Genomic DNA, 22142 nt, shown 5'->3' on the forward strand with positions numbered 1-22142 from the left:
TTTTTTAGCTTTCAAATTCTTAAGTATGGATCATTGGTTAAAGACTGGATTTATAAAATGCACAAAAGAGAACAATATAGCAGATATAGAAATAAGCAATTTCACTTGTCTCATTGATGATAAATTATTTATATTAAGTAAAAATGTATAGTATCTTTATAAATTGTGTTCTATTAAAAATAAATCATATTTTTTTTGGTTAAATGTACATCTAAATTCAAATAAAATTTTTTCGGAGTCATTTCAATTTTGAATGTGAAACATATTGAGTGTATTGTGTATTCTGTGTTTAAGTGACTTTGGACAATTTGACTTTGATTTTAATTGTACTTATTTTTAGATTTTTGATAGACAAATAAAATTTTAAAGATAATAGTTTATAAATTATAAACATATTAATCAGCTGAGGGACCATAGCTAAAAATCCCGTATATATGCGGGATAGACTATCGGCAGGTTGAAGTGGCTCAAATTAAATTAATAAACATAGGTTATTTATGAGCTATAAAACCCTTTAGATGATCTTTTGTTTACACATACTGCAATTAGCCCTTTCTTGATACTTTTTTGGTGTATTTTTGCATCATTTCATTTTGTGATTTACAGTAACAGTGTTACTGGGCAGCTGCCTTTTGTTTTATAAAATATATTTATTGTTGTTTAGTAAATTTTTTGTGAATTTGGATTATTATTCACGTAAAGTAAGTACATCTGTTATATTTTTGCTAAGTTTGAAAATCAGTTAGGTTGTTTCATTTTAGTTAATTATCTAATTTTGAAAACAAAAGATTTTTATGTTATGTTGGGTAGACGTCTAGAAAATAAATAATTTTCAATAAGAGATTTCTTTATATATTTGTTCTTGTTCTGGTTGGAAGACATTGGGGTTGGGGTCCTTTTACTGATTTCTTTAATAAATAATTTTAATATTCTAGATATTTCTTAATTATTAAAAAATTACTAGAATATAAAAAATATTAAATAAATATCACTGAGAAATTAATCAGTAGCTATAAAACTCTCTACATGTAAAATATCTCTACATGTTAATTTTCAAAAAATACCTAAAATGTAAGCATATATATTATTCAAAACATCTGAAAAGGTGTGCTTAAGGGTCAAAGCTGTATAACTGAGAGGAGACCTCCACATAGCCTTTAAAGGAATGCAGAAAACCGACCAGGGCTTCTGACCTAATGTCCAATCCTCACCTTCTCGTGGTGCACCCTGTTGGGTATCTAACTGGATACTGAACGAACGAGGATGGGCTGGCAATTTGGGATTTAGCCGACCAAATTGTATGCTTATTGGTTAAACCAAAATAAAAAATGATGGTACGACATGACAAAATTTCATGCTGGCTGGGGAGTCGCCCGGTTAAACAAGGCCCCCGTTGTTTTCGCCAGGGAACCAGGGCGAACAGTGAAAAGTCAGCTACTGGAACAAATCTGAAAACAAACCTCAACTCAACATCACCAGAGTTAAAGATTGGTACTATCAACATAAGAAGCCTGAATGGCAAAGAAATGGAGCTAGCTGAGGAATTAAATCGGTACAAGATCGACATAATAGGGGTGACTGAAACAAAAAAGATAAAAACTGGTGAGATCTTTCTAAGCAATAAATACAAAATGTTATATTCAGGCAATGACAATCAAGGAAAAGAAGGAGTAGCCATAATATTCAACACAAAATACGAGGCAAATCTTCTTGAATAGCAGGCAGTCTCAAGTAGAGTGATGTGAGCAAATATGAGAATGGGGAACTGGACAATGAGACTTATTTGTGCCTATGGTCCCACAGAAGGTTCTACTAAGGTAGAAGTGGAGGAATTTTTTGATGCTTTAGAAAAAGCAACTGACACAATGAAAAAGGAAAAGTTGGTCCTTGTTGGGGATCTGAATAGCAGAGTAGGAAATGATTGTCAGACATACAAAAATATTTTGGGAAAATTTGGAGAAAAGAGCAAAGCTAATAATAATGGCAAATACCTGTTGGATTTCTGCTCAGGACATGGACTGGTTATTACTAACACCATGTTCCAACATAAAAATGTGCACAAATTCACGTGGAGAGAAGAGGCAACAAATAAGAAAAGTCTCATTGACTATGTTATTGTTGATAGTGATGTTTTCTCCCTGGTGCAGGACACCAGAGTGTACAGAGGATTTGAAATTGGAAGTGATCACTATTTAGTCTTGAGCAGGATAAAATTGAATTTCATAGTGAAAAGAATAACATGTAAGAAAGTTTTAAAGCGAATAAAAGTTGAGCAGCTCTCAGATATGAACTGTAGACTAACATACACAAAGATTATTGAAGAAAAAATTAAAGATTTTTAAAGAAAAATTGGCATCCCTTATCTGCTCCACCAAAGACCAACCACTTCCCATAGAACTACCTGGTGTATACCAGGTCTCTTGCAGTTGTAAACTGTCTTACTTTGGCCAAACAGGCAGGACAGCAAATATCAGAATTTCTGAACACAAGGACTACATCCAGTGTTACAAGTATAGTCATTCTGGTCTTGCAGACCATGCTCTGGATACACTGCACAGAACAGTGGCGCACCCACAGGGGGGGGCCAAGGGGCCCGGGCACCCCCCAAAGAAAAGGAAAACACACTAGAAAAATTTCCAAAAATCTTTTCCTAATTGAAATTCATTTTTTAAATTTATATTGTGTGCTACTTATGAATTAGCGATCACTGCAGATGCTCAGTTATAAGTCGTATGCGATGTGTAGTGTGTATTCCCAAAACGTCTACTCAACTCGCCCCCCCCCCCCCAAGGTTAAATCCTGAGCACTCGGCCTCCTCCAAGATTTAATCCTGAGTGCGCCACTGGCACAGAATACGGTGGAAGAAAGCTACAGTAATACACCGTAGCAAATACAAATACAAAAGACTATTTATGGAATCAGCCTCAGTCCTAAGAAACTCTCCAAACCTCAACAAATTTGGTTGCATGCAACTGCCCCAAATTTGGGAGGCATACATCAGCAGACCTTGAGCCCAACGGCCAAGAACACCTACTTAGCCCGCTAGAGGGCACCATCAGGACTTCTAGGAGAACAATAGCTTCATCTCTTCATTCTCAGTTACTGTGTTGTAGTGCCTGTGTTCACATGCCTTTTTGTAAGTTCCTTTTGAAAATGGCAACGTGATGTTGCCGAAATATCGGAAATATTTATTAAAGTGTAATTTAATTTATATTCGGATCTACGTTGTTCAATTCCTTAAGTGATTTAGAAACGCATAACCAACGTATAAGCCTGTCTACGAGAAAAAAATTAAAGAGTTTGAGAACAGGAACCAAACCTTGACGATTCAGTGGCAAGCCTTGAAGAAAACCCTGATTGATTCAGCCAGAGAGGCATGTGGTGAGGTTGTCTGCAAGGATAAAAAAATCAGGACTCCATGGCGGACTCAGGAAGTTAAAGAGGCAGTGAAGGAAAAGAAGAAATCATATCAAAACTACCTGGCAAATAAGTTAGCTTTTGCTCTTAGAGAATACAAAGACAAATGTAAGAAAGCGAAACACTATGTAAAACTAGCTAAACAAAAGTCATGGGAGGACTTTGGCAAGAACATAAATATCAAGAAGGTGGTAAGATATTCTGGAGGTTGTTGAAGAAGCTTAGAAATGGAGGAAAGAATGCTGTTAAAGGAGTTAGAGATGATAAAGGTGACAAGAAAACAGTAGAAAAAGATATCCTTGAAGTATGGAGTAATTACTTCGAAAAATTGCTAAATGAAACAAGCAGTGATAGCACAGTGGTAAAAAACACTCAACAGACATACAGTCAGGAATACATATCCATACTTGAAGTAGAAAAAGCCATCAAAGGCTTGAAATGTGGAAAGGCAGCAGAAGTAGATGATATTCGACCAGAAATGCTGAAGTATGGTGGTATAAAAGTCTTACAGAGGCTGCACTGCATAGTTCAGAAAGCCTGGACAGAGGGACGAAAACCCGATGATTGGAGTAGAGCTCTAATAGTGCCCACATATAAAAAGGGAAATAAAACTAAATGTGAGAATTACAGAGGTATTTCCGTAATGAGTGTTCCTGGCAAGATCTATGCAAGTATACTTAAGAAACGGTTGAGAAGAATTGTAGAAGAAAAGCTTGGTGAAGAACAAGCTGGATTCAGGCCAAATAGAGGCTGTCAGGATCAGATCTTCACTTTACGACAAATAGTCGAGAAAGCATGGGAATATAACAAAGATCTGTATTTAAGTTTTGTCGATCAGGAAAAGGCATATGACAAGGTGCCAAGAGAGGAGCTATTCAATAGGCTACAGTTATATGGTGTCAATGGGGCACATTATATCAAGCAATACTTAGTCTGTATTTGAGTTGTAAGTCAGCAGTTAGAATTGAAGGATGTACAGGAAGATGGTTTAATGTTAAATCTGGTGTGAGACAAGGATGTACATTATACCCTCTGTTATTCATTATATATATGGATCACATTATGAAGGAAAGTGGTATTAAACATGATATCAGAATTGGAGATGTTAATGTAGCTCTTTGCTTTATGCGGACGATGTTATACTTCTGAATAAATCCGCTACAAGTTTGCAAGATTCCCTGACTAAATTGAATAACTGTTGTAATAGATATGGTATGAAGGTGAGCAGTAAAAAGACAAAGACAATGAAAATAGGTAGAATTGTTGAAAATGTCAACTGTGTTGTGAACGGGGAACCTGTGGAACAAGTAAAACATTTCAGCTACTTAGGCACGATGTTTAGTGCAGATGGTAAATTAAATATGGAAATAGACAACAGAATCAACAAAGCTGGTATGGTAGGAAGTCAACTGAATAAATTCATATGGAATAAGAGAGAAATTAGTTGGAACACTAAATTAGAACCAGTTTTAACTTATGGATCTGAGAGCTGGGTCAGAAGTAAAACACTTGACCAAAGACTAGAGACTGCAGATATGAGAGTTCTGAGAAAGATTAAAGGCGTGAACAGATGGCATCAATGGCAATATCAGATTAAAAACGAGGATATTAGGAAAGAACTTGACATTGTCGGCATCCAGGAATGCATTAGCAGAGCTAATCTCAGGTGGTATGGTCACTTGAACAGAATGGGCAAGAAAACGACCCAGAGAAAGACCAAGATATAGGTGGATTGATACAGTACAATGTGTCTTAGACCAGCACTTCCCTAACTGTGGGCCGCGGCCCTCTTGGGGGGCCGTAGGTTTTGTTGAGGTGGCCGTGAAATAATGAAAACAAATTTAAAATGTTTTAAGACTAAGTAGATTTTTTTTATTTTAAAACGTATTTAACTTTTATTATTTATTATTTCTTTTTTGTTATTTTTTATATTTTAATGGAAAAATTCACACATTGGTGTTGGTTCACAAACTTTGCTTCCTGGATATTTCGGTGCTTAATGAATATTAGTAAATATTGCTTATTCATATGTTTCATTTCAAAGCAGTGGTTAATTGTATTTACTTCAAATGCTCTCCAGGGAAGCTCCAAATCTTCCTGTCCCTATCACCAGGCATTCGTAATCAGAGACTGTTGATATTGGCCTTATATACATATCAAAACTCGTTTTATATTATCACTGTCATCCGAGCTAGTTTTCTGTTACCAATAAAAGTTTCGCATATACTTCACACATGAAAAAAAAGCTTAAACAAGTTCATGTGGGGAGATAGTAACTCGCTTGCAGTGGTAAACAACACGCCCTCCCTAACAGCCACTTATACTGCAGAGGCAATAAAAACAAGTACTTTTATTATGCCAGTGAATAAGGTATGAGGCGTCTGTGTAATATATTTCTCAACAAATAATGCAATTAGAGACAACTGGGATAAAAACATACTAATTAATGAATCACATGTCCCCTCATACAGAAACTATGCTGTATAGACTGAAACAAAACCATATGTTGCATAGGCAAACACAGTATCTAGCTAAAAACTATTGTTATTAATTAGATGCGTGTGAATTCGATTTCCCAAGGCAGCAATAAAATTCAACCGAACATGTTAAAATTCGTAAAAGTGTTAAAACTAAGTAATATATATAAATAATGAATGTTATGGCAGTTTCACATATGGAATTCGGTTGAAGAGAGTTAACATTTCAACTCAATTGCCAGCTATGCTTTTATCTTTAGGTTGCGCTATCTTTTGTTAATACCGCACCAATCATATGCACTTTTTAATAACCTGCCTTTGCTGTCTGTTTTGCGTTAGGATTAATTACCGTAAAGGGAGAAAATTCACAAAAGAAAAAAATGTTCCTGGTCCGGGGATTCCCTTATTCAGGTAATATTCACTAATTTCATGTTATCAGTCTGTGGTGTGGCAGTATCGGTAAGTGGTGATATTATTTGTTCTATTGTACGTTAAAAAATTTAACAATGAGATGGATAAGTGGCTGATAAAAAATAAAAAAAAAAACCGCAAACAATCAGAAGAAGCAGAAACAGACTCAAAAAAAAGGACAGTATTTCATATTTTACCAGAACAGCCTGCATCGTCTTCCCAAACGGTAAGAGGCAAAAAATGTAATATATGCATTTGATTTTTGCAATAGTCACTGTGTATGTTTTGTATTGAATATAAATACAATAAATATTATAATAATATATCTCTCTATTACGATTTTTTTTCGAGGGGGCCGTGAAATATTTTAATTTTTGCAAAGGGGGCCCTGACATCCAGAAGTTTGGGAAGCACTGCCTTAGACGATAGAAATATAAAATCTGATAATGATAATATTGGTGTCTTGACAAGTAATAGACTGATTTGGAGGAAAATTGTAGATAGAAAGTTAGTAATGATGTAAATTTTTCATGTAGTACTATCATATCCTGTACACCCCTTGAGGGTACATGTCAGGAATTTGATGATGATGATGAACATCTGAAAAATCAAATTCTGTAATAAAAAAAAAAATAGCCAGTCTTGGGCCATTCACCTTAAAAATAATAGTCGGTTAAGGGGTTAAACAATAAGTTTAAGGGAAAATTTCAGCAATTATTATTTATTTTGGTGGACAACTTTTAACGCTCTTCTTATTTTAAAGTCTAACCAAGCGTGTTAATCCCTTGGATATAAGCCACACAGAACAATTATCTATTGTTATTAGATTTGTTAATCAAAATAAAGATACAAATATAGCAGAAATTCATGAACATTTTTTGGGTTTTCAATCTGTAGAAAATACCACTTGGCAAGAACTATTTCAATTTATAAAAATTATTTTAAATTATTGAATATTAACATTTCAGATTTACGCGACCAAGCTTATGATAACGGTTCAAATATGTGAGGAAAACATAATGGACTGCAGAAAAAATTCTTGAAATAAATTCAAGGGCTTTTTTCATTCCGTGTGCTGCTCATTCATTAAATTTGGTAGTTAATGATGCAGCTAAGATATCCTGTGAAACTATAAATTTTTTTGGGGTAATACAGGAATTATATAATTATTTTTCAATATCTGTGAAGCATTGGGCTATATTAAAAAAACATTCGTGTTTTAAATTTGAAACCACTTTCTGCTACTAGGTGGGAAAGTAGAGTAGAAGCAATAAAGCCACTTGAAAATACTATCAAGGAAATTTACCAGGCTCTTTTTGATATTACAGAAAATGAAACTAAAGATATCGATTCTAAAGTTAAGGCAGGCAACTTAATTTCAAAGATTTATTTGCTCTGTTCATGTTTGGTACAAAATCTTAAGTCTCGTAAATGTTGCAAGCAAAAGAATGCAGAATCCAACATTTGATATAGGAAAAATTACAGAAAATCTTGATTATGTTATACAAGAATTAAATACTCGCCGAAGAGACCAATATTTTGAAAATATTATTAGAACAAAAGAAGTAGCAAATGATCTTAATATTGATCCTATTTTTCCAGACATTCACAAAAGAACAAAAAACAAAAATGTTTGGTTACGAAGCATCAGATGAGACAACACATGATCCTAAACAAAATTTTAAAATAAATTTTTTCTTCGCGATTTTAGACACGACAATAACTTCAGTCATGGAAAGATTCAATCACTTCATACTCTTAAAACAACATAGCGAGGCCTTTAAAGTTATAAGAGACATTAGCAAATTAAAAGATTGGAGTGATGAAGATTTAATGAAACATTGTAAAGATTTGCACTTAAAACTGAGATAGAATCGCGATATTGATGGTATGACTTTGTTTGAGGAATTAAAAACTTTGCAATGTTTTATTAAAAAAGAGTCGGCTCCTCCGGATGTTTTAAATTATATATACAAAAATAAATTAACCGACACGTTTCCAAATACTGCAATTGTGATGTGTATTTATTTAACATTATCAATATCCGTAGCATTAGGGGAAAGAAGTTTTTCAAAACTGAAACTAATAAAAAATTATTTGTGGTCAACAATGTCTGGAGAGCATCTAAAGGATTTATCAATTATATCAATTGAAAATAATATTATGGATTCATTAGAAATTTTGTGGCGGCTAAAGCAAGATGGATAAATATGTAAAATAAATCTACATTTATACTAATTGTTATATAGTTAAAAGCATATATCCAAATTATCTTTGTTATGTAATACATTGGTGCCTTGGTTAACGGCGGTAATTCGCTCCAGGATTACCGTCATTAACCAAGGCGCGATTCCCCATAAGATTTATTGAAAATCGATTCATTTGTTCTGGCTCCTCCCCACAACCATAGTACATATTAAAAATGCAGATAAAACTCATTTAAAATGTCATAAAAATATGGTAAATATCATTTATTTATTATACAGTTGGGATGTATATGTATTTGCTATAAAAAAATTAACATTAATAAAATGAATTGTTCATGAAAAGTTTTTAATTATCAATCTTCACCAGAAGGACAACTGGGCTCACTTCGGAGTTTTTTGACAAATGGACATGTAAAAAACATGTCTAGGGTTGTTTGCTTCTGCCTCTTTTTTAAAATGTTTCTGAAAAATTGCATGGACTTTTCATTAAATATATCTGCAGCTCTGATAACCTCGGATTTGTTTGGATTCCATTTCATAGCAACATTTTGAACTTCCTCCCACTTTTCCAAAACATTTTTGATTTCAGCAGTCGTAATTTGTTCTTTCTCCATCCTCATCTTCAGATGAAATTTCCATTTCCTTTTGTTCACATTGCTGCTTGAAAAGTTCTTTTAGCTCGTCAGAAGTCAGTTCTCTGTCATGATCATGCATCTCCAATAATTCTTCAACATAATAAATTTAGTTTAATCCTTTATCCAAGTGTGAGCAAACAAAGTTTGCACCTGAAAGTATCTTCAGGACTGGGGTAAGGTGGTACAACACCAGGGCACTCCTTGCAAAGGTGGAGCAAGCTACCAACACTCCTATCTCAGTATCTCCCATAATGCAAAACACATCTCCTTGTGGATATGTATAATGTTATGCATTAAGTGAAGGGCCCTAACCAGACTAGTTTCGACCTTTATTGAGGTCCCTTCAGTGGGAGCCAGGCCCAAGTGGAGATACCAGGCAGAAGCATTAGCAGGTCATCTCTACCTATAGGAGTTGCCAAATGGTGTGCCACCCTTTTTTAATAAATTACTCTGGATTTAGAGAAAGATGTTGGAAGTTTATTTTTCACTTGGTTAGAGTATAATAAATTTAGTTTAATCCTTTATCCAAGTGTGAGCAAACAAAGTTTGTGCCTGAAAGTATCTTCAGGACTGGGGTAAGGTGGTACAACACCAGGGCACTCCTTGCTTTGGCAACTCCTATAGGTAGAGATGACCTGCTAATGCTTCTGCCTGGTATCTCCACTTGGGCCTGGCTCCCACTGAAGAGACCTCAATAAAGGTCGAAACTAGTCTGGGTTGTGGCCCTTCCCTTAATGCATAACATTAGACATATCCGCAAGGAGATGTGTTTTGCATTATGGGAGATACTGAGATAGGAGTGTTGGTAGCTTGCTCCACCTTTGCAAGGAGTGTCCTGGTGTTGTACAACCTTACCCCAGTCCTGAAGATACTTTCAGGTGCAAACTTTGTTTGCTCACACTTGGATAAAGGATTAAACTAAATTTATTATACTCTAACCAAGTGCAAAATAAACTTCCAACAAAAAAAAAATTCTTCAACATCTTCCTCTACTTCCAAGTTAAGTTAAGTTAACAAGTTCCGTTAAGGATGATATCTTGATGGGAATAAAGCAAATGTGGAACAGCAAATATTTTTTGTGAGGATAGAAAGGACTAGAAGGGAATGGGGGGAGGGTGGCTGTTGCTGATAGCAGGGAAATTATGTCCACATAAGGTAGAGATGCAAGAGGGAAATAGTGACAACAGTTTTGAGGCAGTACGGTATGAGGTGGAAGTGGATAGGAAGAGATATTTAGTTGGCTGCTACTATAGGCCAGGGAATGTGGAGGGTGGTGATGAAGAAATGGGTTAGTGAACAAGAAAAAGGTGACCATTATGGTAATATAGACTGTAATGAAGAGAAAGTATTTGGGAGTAAGGAAAAATTAAGTTTTTGAGTTCTTGAAAGACAACTACTACCTTAGGCAACATGTAAAGGAAGGCACAGATGGATCGAGATTCTTAGATGTGATCATAATCACATCAGAGGATGTGACTGAGTGGGTGTTACATGGAACAGGTTTAAATGGAAATATACAGTTGTTTGAAGATGATGCAAAATGGGGGAGAATGATAAGAAATCAAGCAGAAGTTGTAGCTTTACAGAGGACTTGAATAGACTGTAATGAATGGGAAAGTAAATGTAACGATCAGTTCAATGTTGCAAAATGTAAGGTTCTGAAATTTGGTAGGCAACAATGTGACGTAAGGCATAAACTTGGTGGGGAGATTCAGGAGTGATGGTGGACAGGGACTTGAAGTTCAGGAATCACACTTCACAAGTTGTGAACTCATTGCATCAGATTATGGCAACGATGTGAAGGACTTTAACATGCAGAAATAATGAGGTTATGGTTCCATTGCATAAGGCCCTTGATCAGGCATAATATAGATTATTATGCAGATTTGGTCAGCTGATTTTCATAGTGACAAGGATATATTAGAAAGGATCCAGAGAAGATTGATTAAGGTCTTTGGAATGTTGGTAAGGGACTGTTAAATTTGGAAATTGTTAAATGTGGAAATTTTTTTACAATAGAATGAGAGAGGAAGTAGAACAATAGCTCATACCTGGAAATTATTTAAGAAGGGGGGGGGGGGTGAGCAAGGGAGTAAGAAATGTTTGTGAATGAATGAACTGCCTGAGAGCGTGGTGAATGCAGACACTTTGAATAAGTTTTAAACACAGTTTGATGAGCTCTGTGTGCAACAGTGTTTACCACTCATGATGAGTAGTAAACACTATTGATGTCAATGTGACTCCATAGAATGGTGAGTATTCTACAACACAGTCAACTAGGCTGGCAATTATATTACTCTTAAATAAGTACTCCAACTGTTAATACAGAAATTTAAGCATCTTCAAAGTTAGGGTACTATCCCTGTCAATGATGCACATGCAAAGATTTATTTTGCTTTCTTTGTTTGATTTTGTCAGTGAAGGTCTACTTTTTTTTCTTTTTTTTTTTGTGCTCTAATTAATTAATCATGCATGCACATATCGAAAACAGAGTTAAATTTACCTGGATATTTTGATCTCCTTCATCTTGTTCTTCTGATGATTTTTTTCGTTTACTATAACATAAAATTTGTTTAAAACACAGAAATTCAAAACAAAAGAGATTCTAATGAATATTTTTCTTTCTAATATGAAATGTTATAATATCTATCCATTTTATTGGTTAGATATTATAAGAAGCCACCCTACACATTTCCAATTAAATTTTACAACTTTAGAGTTTTCAGGGAATGAAAAGGCTGAGCTGTAGTTTAGTAATTCAGGTACAGTGAGCATAATTTTTTTTTTTTTTTTGTGTGTAAAGTTGAAAATGTATGTTATGAAAGCATGTAGCATGGTTTTGTGACTTGTCTGTTTATAGAAGTATATCGGGAATACTGTATTTATAGTATTGTGCACATTTCATTTTCTGTTATACATTATGTTATGAGAAAGGAGCAGTGGCAGCCGATGAAATTTTAAATGGGAGTGCTGCCCATACAAAATTTAAAAAAAATAATTTTTTTTTCCTAATTAGTATCCAATTTAGGGAATGAAAAGGTTGAGCTGTAGTTTAGTAATTCAGGTACAGTGAGCATAATTTTTTTTTTTTTTGTGTCAAGTTGAAACTGTATGTTATGGAAGCATGTAGCATGGTTTTGTGACTTGTCTGTTTATAGAAGTATATCGGGAATACTGTATTTGTAGTATTGTGCACATTTCATTTTCTGTTATACATTATGTCATGGTCTGCGCAGTTGGCCTAGTGGCTTTGCGCTTCGCAACCATATGCCTGGGGAAGGAGTGTCCTAGGTTCGATTCCCGTCAATGACGTGAGGAGCTTAAGGATCTTCCTCAGCCATAGCCAAGTTAGCCGGTCTTGGGCGTGGACAGCAGGGTTTTTCCCCCAGTTTATCTGGTGTTTTTCATCCTGCAAACAGGCAAACTGGTTTGAGGACACACGGATTACAGTCAGGAATACTGACCCAGCCATAGGTCTGATTTGTCAGCCTATGCCGGTTCCGGAGCCCGGATAAAATTTGGGGGGATTAGATGGTACCGTGAACTCCCGTAAAAAGGGGGAATGCAGTATCATCACACAAAATTATTATTATTATGTCATGAGGAAGAAGCAGTGGCAGCCGGTGAAATTTTAAATGGCGGGGTGCTGCCTATACAAAATAAAAAAATAAAAAATTATTTTTTTCCTAATTAGTAAACAATTTATTAATCAATAAATCTGTAGATTTATTGATTAATAAAAATAAAAAATTCTTTTTTTCCTAATTAGTAACCAATTTATTGATTAATAAATTGGTTACTGATTAGGAAAATAATAATTTGTTTTTATTTTGTACAGGCAGCACCTCCATTTAAAATTTCACTGGCCACCACTGCTTCTTCCTCATGACATAATAATAATAATTTCGTGTGATGATACTGCATTCTCCCTTTTTACGGGAGTTCACGGTACCATCTAGTCCCCCCAAATTTTATCCGGGCTCCGGAACCGGCATAGGCTGGCGTTAATTCATTTATTAATTAATTAAGTTATTAATTTATTGATTAATAAATCTGTAGATTTATTGATTGATAAATTGGTTACTGAATAGGAAAAAAATAATTTTTTTTTTTATTTTGTATAGGCAGCACCCCCCCACATAAAATTTCACCAGCCGCCACTGGGAAGGAGGGTGTTTAATTCTGCAATATCTGTGATAGCTTCATACAGAATACAGTGTCACAAACAATATATATTATGTATACTTTCAGATGAAATATGGAGAGTAAAATAAACATGGAATTTTAACTAAAAACAAAAAACATAGTTTGCCTTGCATTTAACAATTGAGGAAATCAACTCAACAAAGTCAAGAAAAAAAAAGAAAAAAAGAAGGAACTGCTATTTTTGGCTAACCAATGTTATACCACTATAAATAGGAAGGCCAAAAATGGATGACAAAAGATATGGATAGGACATTTCCCATCCAAATCTTCTGTCAGCCAAAAGGCCTGTGAATCATAAGCCTAATTTACCTATACATTCACTATCAGAATTATTTAATACAACTATTTCATCCAATATGAAATGTGATGTCAATATAAATGATGAAAGTGACTTTTACTAGCCTGAGATTGAATTGATGATTTTTCTATTATCTTTTAACTACCTTACCGGCCATTATGAATCAAATACGCATCCTCATACGCTTCGTATCCATCATATATTTCAATGTAATAAGAATGGCATTACAATTTTAATATGCACTTCGCATCCATAGTAACTTGAATGTATATATATATATGTCCTGGCCGGTAGCATGGTTAATACTGATATCTTAGTCAGGTTCATCATTAGGAAATGCTATTACTAATTTTAGACTCATATGTTAATATAAAGAAAACATTCCAGCTGAAGTCAGAAATTACTCCAAATATATAGCAAAATAAATAATTTAATTAATCAAATACTGTTTACAGTAATTATATACAAAATCATTAATAAACATAGATTGGTTACTAATGATTTTGTATATTCTTTTTATTACATCCAGAGATCTCTAGAAAGTCAGGGACTCTTCGAGGGAGGCTACACATCACCCATTCCAGTTGTCATACCTTTTCTTGAATTCGCACACTACTTGTACTTGCCACCTTCAAAAGAAAACAATTCCAATCACACACCATTCTATGAGAGAAGAACCTAGCTCTCATCTCTTTCTTGAAAACGCTCCTTCTCAACTTCCTTGGATGCCCTCTTGTTCTCTTCCCATACAATGAAAAATTCCATTTACTGGTATCCTATACGATCCGTTCAGAATTTTATAAGCCTCAATACCTCTCATATCATCCCTCTTTCTCCTGTTTGCTAGTATCTGAAGTCCACAAATCAATCTGGCCTTATAATCTGCATTTCACATTCCTACTGTTATCTTTAACACTCTTCTTTGTGCCCTTTCCACTGCATTTGTATCAGCCTGGAAATATGCACCATAGATGTGTACCAAATAATGCAGATGAGGTTGTATCAAGGCCTACTCCTATCCTCCATCCTAGGACAGGTTGAGTCCATTCCTAATGAAAAGTTACTAGCATATTAATGCAGCCGGTTTGCCACTCCTCTGCTACATCCTCTAAGGGCCGTATTTATGACTCTAATCCGTGTTTTTTCACAGGCCGGTTTGCCTGCTTGCAGGATAAAAACCCCAAGACCAGCTAACTTAGCTATGGCTGAGGAAGATCCTTAAGCTCCTCACGTTGTCAACGGGAATCGAACCTAGGACACTCCTTCCCCACTTCACAACCATATGTGAAGTATACACTTCACATATGGTTGTGAAGTGTATAGCCACTAGGCTAACCATGCAGACAAGGCCTACTAAAGAGGAAAAATGTCTTCCTTATCCATAAATGCCAATTTTCATTTCAGCATTGCAATTATCTTCCGAGCTGTATTTGCAATCTTTGTTATATGACCCTTGAACTTCCTATCTGCTAAAATTCCAAAATCCCTAACCTGATCTGTTTCTTCTAGCATATTTCCACCAATATAAAATGGCTATCAGTTCAATACTTTACATTTACTAGTATTGAACTGACAGCATTTTTTTCACATAGTTACAGCTTATTCAAAATCATCCTGTAATAAGAAATGTGTTTGACCTGCAGCACTGCTGCAGGTCAGACACATTTCTTATGACACATTCCTGATTACCATGGATATTTTTGCATCATCAGCAAACATCCATATGTCTCCTCTGAAATCTTTTCCAATATCATTAATGTAAAAACTGTAATGTAATGTAATGAATAATAATAGACCATTGACTGATTGCTAGGGTACACCACTGGTCCCCCCCCCTCCATGCTTTTTGACATCTGTCAGTTTATAGTTCAAGCTCATAGTTCATAACCCAATACCATATCCACCAACTTATGCAACCTTCCATGCTGTATCCTGTCAAAAGCCTCATCAAAGTCCAGCAGTATAATGACATTACCCTTCTTCTTGTCTAACCATAACATTATTACAAAATATGAGCAAATTGCTTAGACCTGACCTCCTTTTAGTAAATCCATGTCTCTCTTTGTAAAATATAGCCTGTCTGTCAAACCATGTCTGTATGCATGTTCTTCACCAAATATTCACCACCAACATCACTTCAGATATACTGATAGGTCAATAGTTAGACACTTCAGTCTCTGCACCATCCTTGTGTAATGGGATTATTAAACATTTTTTACAATCTTGTTTAATCCTTCCTCTGCTGAGACTCAAATTATACAGCCAGGTCAGAGGCACAGCCAGTTCAGCTGAACATTATTATTATTCAGGTATCTCCATGGAGTCAAAAGACTCATCACAGGAGACCAATTATTCACACAATACCTCTCCTTAAACTCATTCACTGATGAAGCATTTACAGCCACCTCTGACAACCTGTTAACCACCTCTCTAAGCAAAAAATCGTCCTAACACCTTTGCTAACCACACTCTTTTCTCAGCCTGTGGTCACAATTTCCATAGGTGACTACAGGCTGAGAAAAAGTCTTTAGTGTCAATCCTATAAAATCCCTCTAATAACTTATATGCTTCTATCATGTCTCCTATTCTTTACCTATCAGCTACTTTTTGAAGCCTACAGACCTTCAATACGGAGCATTTCATAGACCTAGCACAATATTTGTCACCCATCTCTGAATCCTCTCCACAGCTTCTTCAACCCCATGGAATCAGGTGACCAAATATATGTGGAGTAGTCCAGATGTAGCTTTATAAAGGGGAACAATAATTTGTGTTCTTCAACAACCATAAGTTTGTTTTCAGTAATTTCTTTCTTTCCATAAGCAGAGATAATTTACCAGAAGAACTAAATCCTACCTTCCAGTAGTAGAGAGAATATTCAAATGCAGTCACTGCTCACTGTATCCTTGTAATATGAAAAGTGGCAAACAGCTGTTATTATACAATATTAACACAACCACACATATATAATCACTACTTTCAGATTGATTAGCCTATTGAATCTATGAAACAATATCTTCAGATTCATTTTGCTTAGCCTGGCTAAGGTCATAAACTTTTGTGTCTCCTTAGTAAAACTACCAATGGTGATGTTAAAGTGGATGAACAAACTAGAGGAACCTTTGTTATAGCAGGAATGTTCTTTAATTCTTTTGTAATGCTATAAGAGATCTGCAAGTTGTCAAACTATGTCATGCAGACTACATACAAGAGTAAAGGAAAGAACATGCAGGTAGCTTATTGTGTCTGTACGTGAATGCTAGGAGTATCAGAAATAAAGGAGTAAAGTTTGTTGCCTTGGTCAGTATGTTGGGTTGGTTGGTTAGTTTACTGGAGTAAAAACAGCAAAGGTCATATTGTGCTATAACAAAGGTTACAGCAATACACAAGGTCAAAGATAACAGTAATACATAAATAGTTAAAGACAAACTGGTAAACAATATGCATGTACAAAAACCAAGCCATGCAATGCTGTATCTACATAGAAACAAAATTACAGCAAAGGTCACAGCAGTACATAAATAGTCAAAGAGAAATTAGTAAACAATATGCATGCACAAAAAGTAAGTTTAGAAATGCAGTATCCACATACAAACAAAATTACAGCAAAGTTCACAGCAGTACATAAATAGTCAAAAATAAACTAGTAAATAATATGTATGTACAAAAATGAGGTTAAATCATGCAGTATCTTCATATAAATAAAATTACAGCAGTACATAAAACATTCAAAGAGAAATTGGTAAATAATATGTATGTACAAAAATTAAGTTAAGCAATGCAGTATCTACATATAAACAAAATTACAGTCAAATGTGTTTGTACAGATTAATTCTTTGTAGAAGGTTAAAAAATCATGCAATCTGTCTGAGTCTCATAACATCTGCCAGAGTGTATGTGGCTTGGCTAGATAGTTAAAAATTTCATTCTTCTCTAGTGTAAAGTGCTGGTACTCCATCAGAATATGACAATTAGTAAGATATGTATTGCATTTGTCACACATGGGAGGGTCATCAGTCCTCAGTAAATAAGCATGTATAAGATGACTGTGATATATGCAAAACCTAGTAAGAACACCATCTTCTTTTCTCTTTCTATGTTGACTAGAATGCCAATGCCTAATTTCAGGCTTAATGTCATATAATTTGTTTGTTAATGCTTCCTGCCATTGAGCAATTAGTTTTGATCGTATAAACTGTCTATAGTCTGTATATGGTACTGTCAAACAGTACATTTAGAAATTATGAGCTGATGTAGCAGCTGCATGTGCAGTCTCATTTCCCTTAATCCCAATGTTGTTGGGAATCCAGCACAAGCAAACATAAAAATTAAGGATTTTCATTTTGTACAACAGGTATAATACCTCAGACAGCACTGGATGTGGATTATACATAGGAGAGGAGATAGCCTGTAAAGAGCTCAAGTCTGTATAAATTACATGCTTTTGGTAGTGGTTTTCTTTTATATGCACAAATGCAAGCTGAATGGCAAGCAACTCTGCTGTAATCAGTCAATTACTGCAATCAGGTGGGATCTGGTTGGAGATAGTAATGTCAGGAAACACAGCAGCACAGCCAACACAGGTATCAGTTCTTGAGCCATCAGTACAGTGGATTGCTCTATGTGCATTCATTAAACAATTGCAGGTAGACAGATGATGGGGTATAAGACTTCTGTAGTTGACAAAGTGAGAGGTTGCAGGATGGCATGCAAACTTGCCATGGAGGGATGCTGATATGTTTGGTGTAGGCTGTCAACATTCGTGCCAACAGCTTGCATAGTCTCTGTAACATATTGAAAGGATGTATGGTAGTCTGACGTGTGGTATTGAGCTTCTGACACAAAGAAAACTAGTCCATGTAGGATGATCTGGAAGAGATTTTATCTTTAGGGCATAATTAAGAGGCAACTGTTTCCATCTAAGTGATAGAGCTAGGTTCATTTGTTTCAACATAAAGACTTTGAGTGGGTGATGCGTGAAAGGCACCAGTAGCTATCCATATACGCTGATGATGAATGGGATCCAACCATTGAAGGTTATTCTGCCTTGCAGAACCATAGAACTGAGACCCATAATCCAGCTTTTAATGTATAAGTGCATGATTAAGACAAAGCAATGAAGATCGATCTGTATCCCCATTCAGTAGAGGATAGAATGTGAAGGAGATTCAAAGCACTCTTGCACTTTTCCTTTAGTTGTGAATGTGTGCAAGGAATGTAAGTTTTCTGTCAAAGATGAGTCCCAAGACATTAGCTTCTGTTGCTACTGGAATAAGAGTTCATCCCATTCTTAATTCAGGATCTGGGTGAAGAGTGCATTTTCAACAGAAGTGTACACAGGCACTTTTTTTTCTGTTGAAAACTTGAACCCATTATTAACAGCCCATAGAGAAACATGATCAATTGCTTGCTCAAGGAGTTTTCAGTGACTCAGCAGTCAACCAACTGATCCTAGTCAGGCCATCCAGGACTGCCCAATTGCTGAAGCAGAGGCCAAAATAGTGTGCAAGATTACCAGGATTCCCCTCCCCCCATTTTCTTGGTCCACAGGTCACACCGTACAGAAAACATGGTAGCAGGGCATTGTGAAGGGAGATTCCCCCTTCTTGATGCTCTTTTCCTCCTATCTACCAAACTCTGCAAACCACATTCCTTCAACCTCTCCCCACAGGTAATATTCCAGAACCCTGATATTGTCTTAGTCAATTGCCACTGGACCCTCTCCAATGTTTCTACATCACAATGAAAACCAGGTCAAATCTAAACACAAGTGTGGTCTGACCAGAACTTTATACAGTGGCAAAATCATCTCCTTATCCCTACATGCTAGTGTAGGGATCTGATGGGCAGTCTTTGTAACCCTTGCAATGTGCCATCCAAATTTCAGGCTACTGGCAACCATCATACCCAGATCGCAAATCTCATACACTTCCTGCAATACAGTGCCATCAATATAGTACACAGCCTTATATTTTTATACTCCAAAGTGCAACACCTTGCACTTATTAATATTAAAACTATAACCCCGCTCATTTGTCCAAGCCAAAAGCCTATTTAAATCTTTCTAAAAAGAAATTACCATCAGAGTGCTATGCATAATTCTCTCTATTTAGAGAGAATTATGTAAATAATTAGGCTGAAATTATTATGACAGAGTAAAGTGAAGGGCAGTATATGTATGGAATAAGGATTTAGTCAATGAATTAACTCAACTGCTTTGCTTATTTGAGCATGCATTGGCTTGGTGGTTGGTTATTATGAATGTCCACAAATTGTCAGAAGCATCATGAAAGATGATGAGAAAAGAGACAGGATTTTAACTAATAATTAGATTAAAATGCAAAATTTTAACTGACTATGCTTTGAGTTTAATTTTAGAATTTCTTATTCTCTGAAACAATGGAATTTCTGTCAGCTGTTGCAAATGGTTCAGTCTAAAATAAGGAATATTTTCAATTGGCTATTGCATGTCATTTAAGCATGACATGCAATATGACAAGCATGATCTTACTAAGACTCTGTTGTATGTTACACAGTCATAAATAGAGACTAACCTGAATACTAAACTTTATTGTGAACTAAAAAATGTCACTAAAATAAACTCTCAACCTTATTAATCCAACCCATTTACATATTTCAAATTCACTGTTCATATAGATTATTTTACACGCACGCACAAGCAAACTGGATTGCAGTGGGTTCCCTCCAGGCAATTTCTATAGAGAATATTAGAGAACAAAGCCCTCAATACAGCTACACTCTTACATTTTGTATGGCTATGTTATTTAGATTATATGTTTATAACTAATATTTTAGAGACCATTGACTGAAGCACATTATACATATTTTTTTATTAATTTTTTTTTATGTGAATTTTACCCACAAAAGGCCGTTAGCCTAGTTAGGATGGAATGAGGGTTAGATAACTGGAAATCCTGCTCCAGAGACCAAACATGGAACTTTTTCAAGTTGCTTCAGACTTCCAATAATTTGTGGACAATTTGTGGACAAACAGGGTGGGATGGTAGTTTCACACTGGCAATGAAATTCATCTACTACCTAAAGATATTTATAAATCAACCATGCCCACAGTGAGATACAAACCCACAGCATGTTGGTTGGAGTGAATATGCCAATGACTCGGCCAATTAGGCCAAAATTTAAGCAAAAATACACATTACCAGAAAAAAAAGAATCAAATATAACTCTCTACACTTCCTAGATACATTAGTCAAGTATCTTTCAAATGGTTCATTTTTTTTTTCTGTTTATAGAAAACAAACACACACACACAAACACTGTACGATATCTACATACCATCACCCAATACAACAATATGGTAACTATAAAACACTAACAAATAAGGCGTTCACTATATCCAGTGAAACAGAATATGCCACAGAACTCAATTACATAAACAAAACTTTTATCCAAAGGCTACAATCCCTGTAAATGAATAAAATACCATATCCATTAAAATATCCCCCCTCTCCTCACTATCTCTTGACATGCAAAATGACAATCTAACAGATAAACTTAGGTGTTGACAGCTATTCATGACTTAATTTTTAACGGTATTAACACCAAACAATTTAATCAAAAGATGTTTTATTAACTGCTTATATTTTGCTGAAATTTCAAATCAGCATCATCAGAGCACAACACACTTGTACATGCAACAATGAGTAAGTGACTTACTCACTGATACATGTACAAGTGTGTTGTGCTCTGATGATGCTGATTTGAAATTCAGCAAAATATAAGCAGTTAATAAAACATGTTAAGTCATGCAAGATTACAGCAAGACTATTCTTCCAACCTCCTATCTTTTTCACACCACTTTTAACCATACAATTAATGATCAACTTTTATCCATTTGTCTTGCTGAAGCAGAGGCCAAAGTAGTGCAAGATTACCAGGATCTCCCCCCCCCCATCCCATTTTCTGGATGTTCACAGGTCACACTGCACAGAAAACATGGTAGCAAGGGCATTGTTATATCCTGAAAATAATACTGGTATTCCAACAGCTGAACATCTTCCACGTGGTGCTCACTTGGACTGGAATACTTGGAAAAGCCTAAACAGACTCCGGACGACAGGACGCTGCAAACAAAACCTCATCAAATGGGGCTACCTCACTGGCCCAGACAATTGTGAGTGTGGGACAACCCAGTCCATGGAACACCTTTTTTCTTGTCCCTTTCTTCCATCACCTTGTGCAAAAGAGGATCTTATATCCTGCACAGAAAGAGCAGTTGATTATGCAAGATACTGGAGGAACATCTGACCATGTTTATTGTATATAAATTATGTATAGTTTCCTTTTTTTCATTTAATTATTATTCCCTGTATAATTCACCTACCAAAATAAATCCATTTGTCTGAAGAGAAACTCCATACTTTTAAACACCCCATCTAGGCTTGCAAATCAGCTTCTATGAACAGAAGATTTACTAACACTGCTATAAACAGCATGAACAAAATATTCA

The 22142-nt window shown here is 35.4% G+C and overlaps 1 protein-coding gene across 2 annotated transcripts in view; it reads right to left on the reverse strand.

The window, feature by feature from the left end:
- Brf (Brf RNA polymerase III subunit) overlaps positions 1-22142 on the reverse strand; it is a 375147-nt gene that overhangs the window by 34235 nt on the left and 318770 nt on the right. For both annotated transcript variants that reach the window (XM_090407063.1, XM_090407062.1), the window contains one exon: positions 11651-11702. In XM_090407063.1, the coding sequence (XP_090263189.1) occupies positions 11651-11702 (52 nt within the window). The remainder of the gene's footprint in view (positions 1-11650; positions 11703-22142) is intronic.

This window comes from Typopeltis vanoorti, chromosome 17 (assembly GCF_054136105.1).
Source record: "Typopeltis vanoorti isolate ZY-2024b chromosome 17, IOZ_Tvanoo_1.0, whole genome shotgun sequence".
NCBI lineage: Eukaryota > Metazoa > Arthropoda > Arachnida > Uropygi > Thelyphonidae > Typopeltis > Typopeltis vanoorti.